Below are 17,132 nucleotides of genomic sequence, written 5' to 3'. Positions count from 1 at the left end.
ATTTCCTCCAGCAGATTAACTTTCAGCTGCTATTCCTAATAGCTGTGCAATCAAAAATCAAGGAAGACTTTGTAATCTACTGGCAAGTAAATACAGACAGGAATGATGTCCCAAGTGGCTCATTTTCCATCATGCTGCCTTTAGTTCCAGTGGACCCTCTTTTGCATAAGACAGTAATTTATCACTGGTAGACAGTTTTCTCACCATCCATGGATATTTTTAAGGGGTTTGTAAAAAGTACCCAAGCAAAGTATCTGTCTTGTATCTGTTCACTTATTTTCACTTTAATGTACCTTGCAGGTAGTATGAAGGCTGACTGTAAATGTCACTATAAAAGATGATGTGACTTTACACTGGTTTAATACTCTAACTACAGCTTCTTACGAAAGATGCCAGGAAACTCTGGACTGAGGTGGAAATGCCATGGAAAAAGCTTCTTCCATGAGCACCTGCTAAATGCCTGTGCTGTCCATCCTGGATGTCCTGGTATTCTGGCTCATAGCTCTAAATTTAGTCTTCAGCCTGCAGGCCCTTTGAAAGTCCACAGGGAGAGAAGTATTGTGGCTGAGGTGTTCCGAGCTGACTGTAGGACCGGATAACACTTCCCAATTTGCTGGAGCATCTCAGCCTCCAACTGTGTTGCTGTTCTTGCACTTGTGCACACTCAAACAGTGCTTGGTTTCTGCTGATGAAGGGCAGACATGAAGTCGGCTTTGATTTGGGCCATTTGTTCACTGCCAGAGTTTCTGTTTCAGAGCTGGGAAAGTGCAGAATTTGGCTCTGGCTCAAGGTGGAAAGCCCACATTTTGGCCATGGCTCTTTCAAAGACCATTAAGATTTCTGCTCTTCACACAACATGGGCACTCATCATTTTGTCCAGACTGCTACAGTGCCAGTCACCATGGGGTCCTCCTCTGGGCCTTCTCCTGGGCAATCCTGCTTGAGAGATCAGATAATCTTATTTATGTTTCTCTTCCCTTCCAGATGTCAACAGTTGGCTGCTCACCTTCGGGTTCCAGCTGCACAATGTCATCCCAGGCTACCCCAAGCCAGACATGGATGCAATGGAGCCATCCTATGAGCTAATCCACACACAGATGAAAACCCAAGAATGGGACAATAGCAAGGTGATCCATGTAACTCCATACTGTATCTCATGCCCTTATCAGCAAACTATCCATTTGCAATGTTGATTGGAAAACCTCTACCAGCATGTTGTGGGATTAAGAGTGAGTCTGACCCCATTCCGGTATTGAAATCTGAATGAATAATCGCATCTTAAGTTCCCTACTGCCATAGTGCTTTTTCCTGTGATATTTTGTGGTGGTTGCTCAATGAAGGGGCTCGTTACTGTTTCTTTCTCCCACAAGAGGCCCTGTTATCACATATTGCAGGCTAAATTCGAGGCCTTTGCACTCAGGATTCTTAGAAATTAAAACAAAAAAACCAAATCTTGATACAGAATAAGTTTATAAAGAATTTTTTTTGCTCTAGAAACTTATTCAATCTGGTTTAAAATGTCTTAAACAAGAAGTCCCTCTACTTCCATAGGAAACTGTTCTGCATTGCAGAGTGTCTTACCAGAAAGAATTTTTAGATGATATTAAACTTCCATTTTACCTGAGTGGGTTTAATCCCATGTAACTGTGTCCTGCTTTCAAAAACAGGTGTGCATCCCAAGCCATTTTGGTAGATGCTGGTGCAAAATTCAGTGATAAAGTTGGCAAGAAAAAAGCTTTTGCAGCCCAATCATTTCCCCATCTTCCTGCTGGGAATTACTCAGCTGAAAGATAGAGGCAGCACTGTTAAAGGTTAGAACACGGGGTCAGGATTTGAGAGCCCTGGGTTAACTCCCATCCCTACTGTTTATCAGTGTATGACCTTGAAAAAGTCACTTACCTCTCAGGATTCTCTTTCATCTCATAGCCTGATTGTATTCTGGAGTGGCTTTCATCTGTTTAGTCCAAATCCTCTTTAGTCTGAACTCCCACTTGCTATTGCGGTGTGTTCAAACATTGCAAGAGCAGCGAGGCACCGACGTGCTTGGGGAGATCAAGACATGCTCTCAACATTTTTGCTAATAAAACTATAACAGTAGGCAATTGAATTGATTCTATCTGCCCTCCTAACCTCTCTATCTATGACTTCACTGAAATCTTGATGTCCTGCAGCAGATTCTTGAGGTACACATCTTAAATCAGGAGGTCACATCTCCTGAATGACAAAAAGTACCACTCAGAGGTACAAACAAATTGTTGTAGATTGATAATAGTCGTGTGTCAGTCCATCATTGGTACTCAGCCTCATAACCATGGTGAAGACAAGTTAAAATGTACCAGCTTCAACAGGAAATTTATATGAAGTGTCACTTAATAATGCAGGGGGAACTAAAAAAACTCTGCCTTTTGCTACCATGACTGAATTGATGCCTGAAAACTATTACAGTGCAGTGACTCAGTTGTGTTTTGGAGCTCAGAGACTCCCTTTTTGTTTCTTATTTCCTTGGATTAAACAATAAGATGCTAATAAAACAACAACAGAAGTTATTTCTGTAATGAGAGAGAGCCTCAGGATTTTTCTTACTCTCTGATGTGACACGGTCTCCCTGGGCAAAGTTGTACAGGAGTAGACAAACAGGAAAGGCTCATCCAGAGACTGCACAGAAGACCATCTCTGTATTGTTATGTGCAGTAGATAATAACTGTCACAGAACCACCACAGAAATTGTTATTATTATGGGTAGTGTTATTGTATTATTATTTTGTCATTAGTTCATGTAGTGGGTTTCATTATGTGTATTATAGTGTGTATATATATATATAACTTTTTTATGTGTATTAATAATAGTATCATTATTTGACTTATTGAATAGCCAAGTAACTTGAGTGACAGCTTGAGGTGAAGACTGACCCTTGCTCATACAGGCAGATAAGCTGGAAATAAAATCAAGGAGCGCCCTCCTTTCCATCTACCCATTTTAGGTGAATCTGCCTGAATGAGCAATCAGAAGAAAAGAAAATCTCCATGTCCCTCACAGGTTTTTAAAGCCAGAAGCTGCAGTGAGGGCTGTGCAGGGACCTGCTTGTTAAAGAAGGGCTTTATACAGCTGTCATGCTTCCAGATGAGTCACTTCGCACTCAGATGTTGAAAGTGGAATTTAACCATTGCAGGCTGTTTCATATTTTCCCCCTGTGTTATGACAGCAACAAAACATGAGTATTTTTATTTCAGTCTACAGTTGCAAGATCATGCTGTGATAGCAAGTGGCTCTTAAATCCTCTAGAGCAGGCTTCCCTTGCTTTCTGTCACACCCAGCATATTGTAGGCACATATTTGCTTACACCAAATTCATTCACATATGATACCTGAATACATGATCCATTTTCTCCTATGCCTATCCATGCATCCAACACTGATGTTTCACATAAAGTTCTGTTCACTTTCAACCCTTGCAGGCCTCGATACATGCTCCCAGACCCAGTCCAGCCCTCCTTCCCACTGGTTGTCTCTGTATTTATTGATGAAGCAGGTAGAAGAAAATAAAAACTTCTGAAAATTTCACATAGGAAATGACAAAATTAAACCAAGGTAAAATGGAAGCATAGGAAACATTTTCAGGTAATAAGACTGATCAAACTGTAAAATGGTCTTGCAGAGCATACAGAGTAAGCTCTACATCTTTTGTCATTTAAAAGTAGCCTGGACAAGGCATTCATCACTGAATGATATACCACAACTTTGTCATCTCCATGTCTTCTGATCCCTAGTTTCTCTGGGTCACATACCTCCTTGTGATAGACCAAAGTATATTTGAGCTACTCCACTGGCTTTGCTGATCAAAGCTATGGCCCAGCAGACCGAGTCTGTTCTTTTATCAGAGGAACAACTAACAGGAAGGAGCACAAGGGCAAAGCAGATAATGCCCATAAATGGCTGCTTCATCTCTCTTCAGAGTGCATAACCAGAGGGCCCTAGCATCTCCTTCCAAAACATTTTTGGTATTTGCCTTGCAGGTCTGGAAGATGGGAGAGATAATTCTGACTTTGAGCATCCACCACCTCAAAAACAGCCAGCATGTCATAAACCTTGCACTAACCCCCTGAAGCTCTGAAGTGACATTTAAAATCCAATACTCCCATTGTGCAGCACTTCTCCCCCTCTCCTCCCCACAACTGCGACGCTGTCACTAAATTGTTTGTTGAACAAGTTCAGTGTTATTGGCCACTGGGGGACTCTGGGTCACCTCTGGCATATTGTGAAACTGCTGCACCTGAATCCAATTTCTCTTCTGGTTTTTTGTTGGTTTTTTTTTTTTCCCTTCCTTTTTGTCTTGTTGAGCTGTCAGGTAATTGTTGGAGCCAGAACAACTCTATTTCCAGGGAGGAGTGTTTTGGAGTCAGCACTTGTATCATTATCTACATCCTGTTATACCTACCCTTCTCTCCATCCCATGGGCACTGTCTCCAGGAAGGGTCCTGTAGCAGAGCCTGTTACAGGCTTTGCTGGAGGAGTAGTTTTTGGAGTCCCCTCTGGAGCAGCATTTTGGAGGCAAGGGCTGCTCTGGGACGCTCAGCCAGGAAGTGAGCTCTAGGTCTATGCTTTCTGGCAGAGTTTCTTCCAAGGACAGTCTGTTTGAGAGACAGGCTCTGCCAGTGTTCATCATTCAGGGAAGGCATCCTGACATTGCAGGTGCTTTGGCCTGTGCTTGGACCATCACGCTGTCTGCATGTCTGTCCATCAGCCCCCAGTTATGTTTCACAAATGTAGTGGTCAGTTTTCAAAGGATCTAATGCAGGGAAAGGAGCTGAGGTCTCAAAGACATTAAGCTCTTAAGGCTTTATGAAAATAAATGAGCAATATGAAAAGTCATGAGCAAGAGAAGGAGGCAAATCCTCTCACTTCTCCACACTTGAAATCTGCTTCATGAACTCAACTTCGTTATCCCCCTACAGCCGTGTACAGTGGTGGGGTGGAGGAGAGACCTCTCCTCTAAGCCCCTGAGTTAGTGCTCCTGTTTGACTCATTCCCAGCCAGGCAGCATCCAGAGCACTGGCCTTGCTGGCTCATGGCTCACCTCTGCTGCCCCACACATGGCCTCTTGGCCAACCCACCTGCAGTGCGGCCGTGCTGGTGGGCACATCCGAACGGAGACTTGTCTCCAGGTGATGGTCACGTGGAAGGAGGGTCACGTAGGGAGGAGGCTGATGGCTGAACAATGGCTTTGTTAGCAAAGAGCGAGAGGGAAAATTAAAAGGGAGCTTATAAAAAAGAGGGAGAACAACTTTTTACACTGGTAAATAGGGATAGGTCAAGGGGAACAGTTTTAAATTCAAACGGTAGAGATACAGATTAGATGTTAGGAAGAAATTGTATACCCAGCGAGTAGTGAGGCACTGGAACAGGTTGCCCAGACAAAATGTGGATACCCCATCCCTGGGATTGTTCAAGGCCAGGTTGGATGGGGCTTTGGGAAGCCTGGTCTAGTGAGTGGCATCCCTGCCCATGGTGGGTGGGTGGGTGGGTTAGAAGATCATCTTTTAGGTCCCTTACAGACCAAGCCTTTCTGTGATTCTATGATAAATAGGAAGGAGTTAAAAATGAATCATGTATCAGAGAAAACCATAACTTCCAAACCTTCTGGAGAAAGTAGCTTTCTGCGTTGTAAGCCATATGGTGTAAGAGAAACACCTATCTGTCTATAATGGCACAAGGATAGAAAGAAACTTGGAAACATGTTCACGTATTTCACATCTTGGATCCTTGATGGGAAATTAAAGCTTTCAGTCTCACACTGGAAGGCGGTATTTAAAAACAACAGATGATAGGATCTGGTGATGGTATTTCAAATCCTCAAGAGGTGCTGGCAAAATGCAAGAGGCTATTCAGAGATCCTGGTAATGTGCTGCTCTCCTGAGCTTTGTGCAGCAGAGAACAAATGATGAAGGTCGTTCTCTTCTCTCCAAAGGGTTGTTACTAGATAAAGTGAAATGTCACCTAAGGACATCTGATTAAAAAAGACTGTGAGGAAAAATAAACCCAGCATATTTTTCACTCACATCAAGCAACAAATACTGAAATAAAATAGCAATGAATTCCCTTCTTTCTTCTATAAAACTGGTTTATAGGTGCCGTGGTTTACAGTTACTAAAAGCAGCAGCATTTTTGAGAGAATAGCACATGCTACTGCAGCTTTGGATGGAAATTTTCTGTTTCTTTTCTTTTCCAGTTCATTGAAATGAGTTCTAAGATTAAACAGAAATGGTAATTTCAAAGTCAGGGATACACTGCCTCTTTGAACTAGTATAATCTGTTTGCCTCCACCCTCTTTATATTCACAGCACAGCATACACACTGGCTGTGCTCTGGTTTGCTTGAATTTGTTGGCTGGGGGTGTTTTTCTGTTAGATGTGTTTGCTTTTCCTTTTAAAAGAGTGCTGTTCCCAAATACACTCTTTTATCAAAGAAGGGCACTCAAAAAGTCATTTCAAAGTCATCCTGGTCTTGTTTTCAAGGTAACAAGAGATGCATTTAGTTATTGAAATAGTTGATAGCTAATACTTTGAGCAACCTGGTGCAGTGGAAGGTGTCCCTGCCTGTGGCAGAAGGTTTGGAACTAAATGATCTTTAAGGTGCCTTCCAACCCAAACCAGTCTGTGATTCTAAGTGATGGTGAATGTTCAGCATTACAGCTTTGCACATCTCATTTCCTACTTCCCTGTGTGAAAAAAAGATGGGGAGAGCCCAGAAGTAACCAGTCCTCAATAGAAAACCCTTTGGTTCCACTTTTGTTCTTGATTAAGGCACCTAAAGGTAGGTATTTGCCTGTGAATTTAGTATCTGGTGATGTCCAGATCCACTGGTTTGTTGTGGCAACCTAATTTGGAGGCACTCATAGAGGCTCTTTACCTAATAATGTGCTCGTAATTGAAAACACACTGAAGTTCCTGCAGCTCATCAGGAATAAGGTGATGGAGACAAAATTGAAGGGGAACAGGGGCAATTTCGGATCGGTGTGATTTGCCCGTGCCCAGTACTGCCTGACCTCCCCAAGCTCCCTTCCCCAAAGTGATAATCAGAGAGAGGATGGTGAAATTAATTCCAGAGACTCTTTTTCACTCACCTGCTGGTCAACAAGGTGGTGTATCTATAGATGGTGATACATAAGTGATCACAGGACATAGCAATATAGCACAGAAGAACTGATTTACATCCTTGAGTGAGCAGTGATTTGGTGTGAGTGCTGAGAGGTGCCTTTTCCCATCACTGGTTAATGTTACTGAGGCACGTTGGAGGGCAACGTGACATACGAAGTGGTAAAGGGACCACCTAACGTCAACCCCTATGAGATACATCTGAGAAGAAGAACTCTCCATTTAAACCTCTTTGAAGAGGAAATAGCTAATTACCAAGGCTGTGCAGTGTGCACTTGTTTAGAGCAGTAAGTGTTTCATGGAGCCTGGAAGCCTAATTGTTCCATGTCCATCATCGCTGACGTCTACATTAATTACGTCCATTTTTTGCATAATTAGAGCACTTGTGCAATTGGCAGAGAAGCTGGGCTCAGCTCCCTATCAGTCTGTTAATTATCTTGCTCTCTGGGTGGTGTGTGAGATGCCCCACAGGCAGGATGGAGAAAACCAGAAAGAGCTCCTTTTTCACAGGAGACTGGTTCCTGCTCCACCTGCTATGCTGTCAATCAAAAAGGGAAAAGGAGAAGGTACACCAGCCTGCTCAGCACTTTGAATAAAAGTAATTTCTGGAAATTTTAGTGTTTTACAGCCCAAAATGTGCTCTTGAAGTTGTGTTCCTCTATTCCCTTACAGTTTTCTCTTTAATCAGTCAAAACTGCTCATAACTTCTGAGCAAGTTGCAACGCTCAATCCTTTATTTTATGGTTTTTTATACCATACGAATCCTTCCTGGAAATGGCCACCATGGAAATGAGGGTTTATTTCACTTCCCTCACCACGTTACAAGTCTTGTTTGAGAGGGCCACACTGAAATGCCTGCATCATCTGAATAGTCTTCTTGCCCCCAGGATGTGAGCCTTTAGGTCATGGACAGCTTAAGGCAATATACTTCATGGGTGTTAAATTTCCTCAAAATAATTGGAATGGAGCTAACTTTGTAGCTTATATTTAATCCTGGGTGTCATTACATTATTGAACTGAGCTGTTGGCACTGCCAGGAGAGCTTTGTCATAGAATCCTCTTGCTTTTGTGAAATTTGAGCAAATAATTGTTCACAAACAGGAGTCTGTAAGAAGCCAGTGTTGCCATGAATTGATGAGAGCATTTCCAGAGCATTTTGCAGTAATGATGAGCTGCTGACTCGGTGTGTGCTTGCTCCATTATACACTAACAGCAGAAGTGACTTTGTATTGCACCTGACTGCAAATGATCTGGGCTGTTGTCTCTCAGCAGTTTTGCTTCAATACAAGCCCAAACTTGAGTATCAGGTGTGGTTGGCCTTAACTCAGGGAGCCTACAAATTGTAGAGGATTTGCAGGAAATGGGTTTTGGATTTAATGCCTTCCTTGAGTTTTGAACAACCTGCTTTGGCCAGGCTGAAATGGAATACAGAGGGGTTATGGCCACTTTGAGGGTCATGCAGGTCATGCAGGGCCTTTGAAGGCAGCACAAGGAGTTATGAAGTGGAGTTAAAATAGAAGAAACTTTTACAAATATTTCCACACTTCACAGAAAATCTGAAACATTTGGTAAAGCACCATGGCCCCAAGATGAATTGTTTCTTACATGCAGAACACTGAAATACAACCTAAAAATATGTGTCCAAATTCAACTCTCACACCATTGAGGCAAAAAATCATTTTCTTCCTCTACATCGTTCAGTCTATGAGATTAAATACAGTTCAGTTTACAGAAACAATCAGCATTAGGGGTACAACACATCTCTTTCATGAAAAATAATTAAAATTCTGAAAAGATGTGATAAAGGGAAAAAAAATAATGGCGCTCCTCACTACATGTTTCCAGTATGTTTTCTTGCTCTCCGCCATCCTAAAAATAGCTTTGGGTCATCAGGTTTCTCTTTCTAATATGTCTTTCTCTTCGTTCTCTCCCTGCTCAGTCCATTTTGGGGGTCCAATGTGAAGTGCAGAAGCAGCTGAAGGCCTTTGTCACCCTGGAGCGCTTTGAGCAAATCTACAGTTCCAGCATCGCTGGGTGCCAGCACGTCAAGAAGAACAAGAACTTTGCTTCTGGAGGCTCCATCTTTGGCAAGGGCGTAAAGTTCGCCATGAAGGACGGGCGCGTGGCCACTGACATCATCAGCGTGGCTAACGAGGATGGCCGGAGGATTGCAGCCATCCTGAACAATGCCCACTACCTGGAGAACTTGCACTTCACCATTGACGGGGTGGACACACACTATTTCATTAAGCAGGGGCCGTCGGAGGGCGACCTGTCCATCCTAGGCCTCAGCGGCGGGCGGAGGACCCTGGAGAACGGCGTGAATGTGACAGTGTCCCAGATCAACACAGTGCTGAGTGGGAGGACTAGACGCTACACGGACATCCAGCTCCAGTACGGCGCATTGTGTCTAAACACGCGCTACGGGACCACCTTGGATGAGGAGAAGGCACGCGTTCTGGAGCTGGCCCGGCAGCGCGCTGTCACCCAAGCTTGGTCCCGGGAACAGCAGAGACTGCGGGATGGGGAGGAGGGTATTCGCTCGTGGACAGAAGGGGAGAAGCAACAAGTGCTAAACACAGGCCGGGTACAGGGCTACGATGGCTATTTTGTGATCTCAGTGGAGCAGTACCCTGAACTCTCAGACAGCGCCAACAACATCCACTTCATGAGACAGAGCGAAATGGGCAGAAGGTGACAGAGAGGGTCAATGCGGTGACTTCTTGCCAAAGACAGCTACTCTTTTGTGGCCACTTACCTGACTGTGTTGTACTCAATCCTTTTTCTAAACTGAACAAGGTGGGGGGGGAGGAAAATAGCAAGAAAAGGAATAATACAGTTGCACTGTAACTCATGCAACATACTTTTTTCCCTCTTTAATTTGGCCTTCACGTGTTTTTTGCAATGAACAGAAGGTATGTTTTGCCGTAGTGTGATCACAGTGAAATTTATTGTCTCCTGTCCTTTTTTCTGGGTTTTGTTTTGTTTTGTTTTTTTGTTCTTTTCCCCCCTCTTTGTGAGGAATTTGAAGTGGGGAGTCATCAACGTATGTCCTTAGGTGTAAGTGCGAAATGGGTGTCTGTGCTAACTTGTGTCATCCTAACCCTTTCTGACTTGGGGCAGGGGCATAGCCTTCCGCCTGGAACAGGGGGAGCCCATGGCGTGCCAGAGACCTCTTCCCAGAAAGAAAGGAGATGGAAGACGACACTGATTCTGATACTCTGAAAGTGATCGTGCAAATCACGTGCCTCAAAAGAGACCTTACCAGTAGTTTTCACATTTCACTTGGGACATAAAGTGTTTCTTTGGGAGCTCCTGCTGAGCAGAAGTAGATTATAGAGGCAAAGGAGCTGATTATATTACCTTGCAAGATGATTCTCTTCCTTCCTGAACTGGAATAAAAAAAGAAAAAAAAACAGTCTTTTTTCATTATGAGAGTAGATACTTCTTGGGGTTTTTTGTGTGTGCGCAAATCCTGGTTTTAGTTAAATAACCTAGCAAAAGCCAAGAAAAGGGACTCCTGCTCTATTGAGAAAAGCTAAAATAAATTCTCTCTCATACATAGAGCTGTTCTATAGGTGGATTTAATGCACCCATGTTGTACATTTGCTAATGGCATAACTTCATTAAATGTATAGTGTTTCAGTACATGAGGCTACGTGTTTAACAGTCCACTGTGCTGTATCTGATAAAACCAGTTAATTTTTAGGAAGCTGATTTGAATTTAAAAGTAGTTATAGTATCCCAGTGACATACCACTGAAAATTAGAGCCAAACCCTGCTTTTCCTGATTCTGGAGCTTGTATTTATTGGCTGGGAAATGCAGTTTGGAGTAGCATGCTGGCAAGTCGTTTATGACTATGGCAGATAAATGTCTCCTGGGGACTTTGGCAGCAGGGATTTTAAAATGTTTAATAAGTAGCAACAGCTTGTGCGTGGTGGGACAAGAAGGAGAATATTGAAATCAACCCTCTCACTGTTTCTTGCACGAGCTCGAATTTAACGGAGAGCCCAGTTGACTGTTAGCAGTGATGAGGGGGAGGTTGAATGGAAATGCCCACTACAGAGAGGACCAAGTGCTTTAACGAGAAACTGCTGACAAAGTTGCTCGGCATACTAATGTAATTTGTATTCACATAACCTCTGTGCTCTGGTATTTGCAAGAGTCCTTGAAATTCAAGGGAGCAAGGAGATGAGCTCAGCATCCTCTTCCCCGCCTGAAGCAGTCCTGTACTGTTCCTGCAGGCAGAAGTGTTACCCCACCTCTCAGCGGAGCTCTGGCTGGAGGTGGCCAACCCTGGTCCCAGATAGGTGTCTCTGTCACACTGACACCTGCACGTATCCTGACTCTAAGAGCTCTCTTGTGTCTCTGGGAACAGCTCAGTCCTGATTTTTCTTTTTTTTATTCCATCCACTTTGGCTTTTCCCAGTTCTGCAGAGAGATAACCCGAGATGTGCAAGTCCATGCCAAGGCTGTTTCCTTACTCGGAGTCCTACAATGCACCTGTGTATTCAGAGGCAGCTCTTCTGCACTCATGCCACCACCACTGCCATCCTCCAGCACAGAGTGACACTCCTCAGCAGGATCTCACCCCCAGATACAGCGGGAGCGTGTGTTGGCCGTGCAGTCCTCGAGCAGCGAAACATTGGCAGCCCTGGTGCTCTCACGGTTTCTCCATAGATGCCGGCTGCCAGCTCCGTCTGCCTTGCCTGTCTGTTCCTGGGTGCTTGCCAGGAGGAAGGTGATGGGATGGATATTCCCCTAACAGACTGTTCCTCCTTCAGTTCTGAATCCCTAATACCTTTGGCTGCATGGCCGTGACCAAGCGGTATGGGTTTGATTTTCTGGTCGTCTCTCCTGCTTGCAGCAAGGGTGATGATGCTGGTGCTGTGTCCTGGCTCTGTACTCTGAACCACCCCTTGCAGCACACAGCCTTTATTACTTTGGCAGGAGTGAACCACAGGGAGCTGGAAAGGGTATCCAGTTCTGGCAGAGCCAGGTGGGAGAAGACATGTTGGCCAGACCCACTCCAGGCTTTGGCAAGGGCGCAGTTGCTTTGGCAGCTGCCTGCCAGGGATGGTTAAAAGGCCATGGCATTGCCACCTGTATGGCTGGTATGAAGCACTTGGTAAGCCTGGGTTGCCCTGAGGATGCACTTGTGGGGGTTAGGGGCACTGTTAGCCAAACCAGCAGTAGACACCTACTCGAAGGAAGCAGCACCTTCTTCCCAGTGCTGTCCAGCTCCCTGCTTCCCCCTCTCCAAGTCACACTAGGGACAAATCCCACTTAGAACCTCAAACTTAGGATGGCTGAGAGTGTCTAAAACAGCGTGAATGGAGCAAAAACAGACCTGCAGGAAGCTGGGTCAAAAGGTATGAACCCCTGGTAAAGACCAGCAGGGCAGAGAGAGCTCGATGTGCCTCCCCTTTACACTGCCCCACTCCCAGCAGCTCCAAAGAGAAGTGGTGCTTCTGTATCCATCCCCATCCATGTGTTACAATGCTAAGAGGAGCAGTGCAAGAGTAAATGGGTCATGTTTCCATGGAGCCAAGAAAAGGGATTCGAGTGTAAAATATTCCTACTGGAACCCTGCCAGCCTGAGATGGCACCTCTACAGCCTTACGCAGACTCTTCAGGTTATTACATGAGCTAATGACTTTGAAGAGTTCACCCATTTTTCAAGAGTCTCCCCGTCCTGCCGTGCACGTCCAGCATGCCCAGAGCCAGGAGCCATCCTGCTCTGTTCCATGGCCAAGGCAAGACCCTCAGGTTGCATTTCTCTGCATCGTCAAGCAGCACCAGGATGTGACTGCACCTCTCTGCCTGCCAGGTCCATGACGGTCTTCTCCTGGGCCTGCACCCGGTGTGGGAACTATGGACATTGTGTCAAAAAGGGAAAAAAATATATATGTAAAAGTATATATATGTATATGTTGCTCCTTTCTATCAAAACAAAAACTTAAAAGGGATGTCTGTCTAATGTTGGGGACAAACCTGGCCAAAGATAGCTACTACATTCCTGAATCCTCAGCCTCTGTGAAAGCTTTCCACTTCACCTAGATGGCAAAACAAGAACATTTTCAGTCCTGAAGCCCTAAATTTACCCCTTCATTAGTGAAAAATGCTTTTTCCTACAGGATGTCAAGTGCATTTCTCTGGAATGGGCTGTGAACACAAAGAGTTGTGCCCTCATCAAGGATCTGCACTTGGCTATCCACAAGCATTTCCACTCTATTGATGGCCCCATTGCCCCTTCCCATTCTTTTTGTTGTCCCTTCTGCCACCCTATGGGGCCTTTCTGGCTGCCTGACCCTTTGTGTGCAGGAGTGTAGTAATTCATTGCTTCCATAGGACTGGAAGGTCCTGGGTGCAAATCCCACAGCACTAACTCCCTATCACAGGATCAGAGAATGGTTTGGGTTGGAAGGGACCTTAAAGATCATCTCTCTCCGACCCCCTGCCATGGGCAGGGACACCTTCCACTAGACCAGGTTGCTCAAAGCCCCATTCAACCTGGCCTTGAACACTTCCAGGGATGGGGCAGCCACAACTTCTCTTGGCAACCTGTGCCGGTGCCTCACCATGGTCACAGGAAAGAATTTCTTTCTAATACCTAACCTGCTCTCTCTATTTGAAGCCATTCCCCCTTGTCCTGTCACTCCATGCCCTTGTCCAAAGTCCCTCTCCAGTTCTCTTGGAGCCCATTAGGCACTGGAAGGGTCTCTAAGGCCTTCCCAGAGTCTTCTCTAGGCTAAGCACTCCCCGCTCTCTCAGCCTGTCTCCGTAGCAGAGGTGCTCCAGCCCTCCAAGCATCTTAGTGGCCTCCTCTGGACTTGCTCCAACAGATCAACATCTTTCTTGTGTTGTGGGCCCCAGAGCTGGACACAACACTCCAGGTGGGATCTGGTTAGGGCAGAGCAGAGGGGCAGAATCCCCTCCCTCACTCTGCTGCCCACGCTGCTAGTGATACAGCCAGGACTGGTTGGCTTTCTGAGCTGTGAGTGCACATTGATGGGTCATGTTGTTCTTCTCACCCAATAACACCCCCAAGTTTTTCTGCCTAGGGCTGCACTCCATCCATTCTCTGCCCAGCCTATATTTGTGCTTGGGATTGCCCCAGCTGAACTTCATGAGGTTCACACAGGCCCACCACTCAGGCTTGTCAAGGTCCCTCTGGATGGCATCCCTTCCCTCCAGCGTGTCAACTATTGCTCCAGATGCCATTTCAAAGGCCCATTCAAAGGCATGGCAGACCATCTCCTGGGGAAAATGTCACTGTGCTTTAAGTCTCAAGTGCTTTAAGGTATGATTTTGAGCAGTCGTTTTTTTCTTGACTTGCAAAAAGAGGGCTCAGCCCTCACCGAAAGGAGTTCCCCATCAAAGTAGGTGTAACTTCACGTACTTTCAACTCCGGTCTTGTCTCCAGTCCAAAGGGTGGTGAGAAGGATCCTGAGCAAATCTTACAGCTCAGAGGAGAAAATCCAGTGCTCTGGAGCAGGAGCTGCGTCTCTCAGAGCAGTAAGGAGCAACAGCTCAAGTCTTCAGTAGCTGGAGCTGGTACTGAAACATGCTCCATTTTAAGGGACAACAGTGATGGGACCTACATGGTGTGGCATCCAACATGAGCAGTGCCATGAGGACTCTGCAGCTGAAAAACATCCTGTGTGCTCAGCCCAAGGGGAGAGGAGCAAGACTAATTAGGCATCACGAGAAATGCCACATTTGTTTCCTCTGAGATCTTTATTTTTTTTCCCTTTCATCTGAAGATTGGCACTTGGAAAAATCATTAAGCAGCGGTGACCGGAGGGAATCATGGAGCTCATCATATCTTTGTCATCACAGCTATTGATCAGAGCCACAGTGAAAATGGGCCAACAACACTAAACAGCACCAGGCGAGGGCCGATGAGATGAAGGTCATTAAGAGCCCGGTGCTTGATTCAGGTTTAGAAGACACAGATGACTGGGAGCAGTCCCTGAGACACCATTTGCCCGTAACTTAGGAACAGTGAGGGATTTCTGTAATATATCTGTAGTTGCTTTATTGAGCGTAGGGACCGGCATGAGATTCTGCTCAGTCTATTACACAGACAGTGTAACCAGAATAAATCAAAATTGTTCAAAAAAAAAAAATCTAATAAAGTACTTTTTCAGCTGTGACTTGTAAGTGTCACCGTGATGGATGGCAGCGCAATCCATTATGCAAAGACAAGGTTCTTAACATGAAATTTTAGCATTCAACTTTACGATTTACAGAGAGGGCCCCCCTCATATTTACGGCACAGCAGTCTGTTGTGATTCAATCTCTGCGTAATTGAAACCACGGCCAGGGATCACGGATCTGTGGCTGCTTTTTAAAAGGGGAGGAGAAATGACTGCCTATAACATTAATAATGGAGCTAGGGAGATCGCTTTGCTTGTTAAATCTTACTCACTTTACCTCCTTGCCCTGGTGGCACTGCCAACTTGGTGAATATGGACACTGTGCCTCCATGCCAGGGATGCGTTTGATGGAATAAAATCTGGCTGCCATGTGGCCAGCAGCATCCTCCATCCCACGGTGAGCATGGCCTGGGGCATTTTTGCTCCTGTTGCTACAGTCCTCCACAGGACAAGCTAGCTTTTCAGTACCTCTTTTTGTTATAATCACTCATTTTATTATGATCACTAAATAGTCCCCCGTTACACCAAAGAATGTTCATGAGTTTTGTAAAAATAAAAAAAACCCCACAGCTTTCTTGTGTTTGCTTCTTTTTGGTTTTTTGTTTGTTTTGGGGTTGGTTTTTTTTCATCTCTTGAATATATTTAAATAAAATTACTTGCGACTGCAGAGCAAGCTTCAAACAGACACCACAGGGACACATAGGGCCCTGTCCAGTACCCCCTTCTCACTCCTGGATGAAGGGCTGTTGCATGTCCTGGGGGCCATTTCCTGTCGCAGTTTTCCATCCTGTGCCACCCCAACCAAAAACAACCCAGCCCACCCAAGGGAAACCTTTTGTGTTTCTTTCCTGCTCTCCTTTAATTACCATTAAACTTTGTGTTCCTGACCAAGTGTTACATAGCTCAGCTGTTAACTCCCATTCCAGAGGTCAGTGCTTTCTGGGGAGCATAGAAAACCACAAATGAAAATTAACTAAAAGTATATATACATACATACATATAATTTTTTTTCCTTAGAGATGGAAACTGTTCAAGCAAACAATAAAACTTTCAAAAAAGAAAATTAAAGTGTTTGGGCAGTTCGCAGATGTTATTGAAATAACCAATCAAAGAATCACACTTTTCTATTAAAAAGAAAAATGTTTATTTTGTGAGAGGACTTCTAATGCAGCTCCAGCCGAGAAGAGGACTTTGTATCAAAGCTGCATCTGTAAGCCCAGCACTGAAGACTCTTGTCATTACCCTGTGTAATAATTTTCCTGAAGTCTGGAACTAATTTTTTGAGAAATTTTTTTTCTCGATACTTTGTGTTTCTAATACTGTATTCTTGACTGTGTAAATACAACCAGGCTGTAAATAAGTGCAGATGTAGATACCTTCTAGAAAAAAAAAAGCAAACAGACAGAAATGACCATGTGTAGCCTTCAGTGACAAATAAAAGAATATTTTGTGTTTAAATAGTGCTCTCTTTTTTTTCTCTGAAAACATTTAATTTCTTCACCCCAGCTATTTGGCCCTTACATGGGAGATGGACCTGGCAAAGGAGTTGACCAAAATGTCCCCCCACTCCCCACTCCAAAGGTGCATTCCCCACCTGTACATGGGGTATGGGATGGCAAGTGTCCCCAAGGCTTTCCCAATCCAGTAGAAAGGTAAGCAAACTGAGAAACTACACTGTGCACGCCAAAAAATGCTTAACAAATCAAGATATCATTAGATTTAGTGATATGTCCTGCAGAAACTTGTGTATCTGATCCACATTCATGCAGAGGGAGAAGAAAAGCTGCTGCAGCGCATTCCACAGTGATCCAGGGAAAC

General features: G+C 44.7%; 1 protein-coding gene across 5 annotated transcripts in view; it reads left to right on the top strand.

The window, feature by feature from the left end:
- Window positions 1–16,772, top strand: part of TENM4 (teneurin transmembrane protein 4) — a 1,366,951-nt gene extending 1,350,179 nt beyond the window's left edge. For all 5 annotated transcript variants that reach the window (XM_048294397.1, XM_048294400.1, XM_048294398.1 and 2 more), the window contains 2 exons: window positions 985–1,127; window positions 9,091–16,772. In XM_048294397.1, coding sequence (XP_048150354.1) covers window positions 985–1,127; window positions 9,091–9,849 — 902 coding nt within the window. In that variant the 3' untranslated portion in view covers window positions 9,850–16,772. The remainder of the gene's footprint in view (window positions 1–984; window positions 1,128–9,090) is intronic.
- Window positions 16,773–17,132: the final 360 nt, after the last annotated feature.

This window comes from Corvus hawaiiensis, chromosome 2, assembly GCF_020740725.1.
Source record: "Corvus hawaiiensis isolate bCorHaw1 chromosome 2, bCorHaw1.pri.cur, whole genome shotgun sequence".
NCBI lineage: Eukaryota > Metazoa > Chordata > Aves > Passeriformes > Corvidae > Corvus > Corvus hawaiiensis.
Note: the sequence above shows the minus strand (reverse complement) of the source record. Positions and strands in the feature narration are given on the sequence as shown.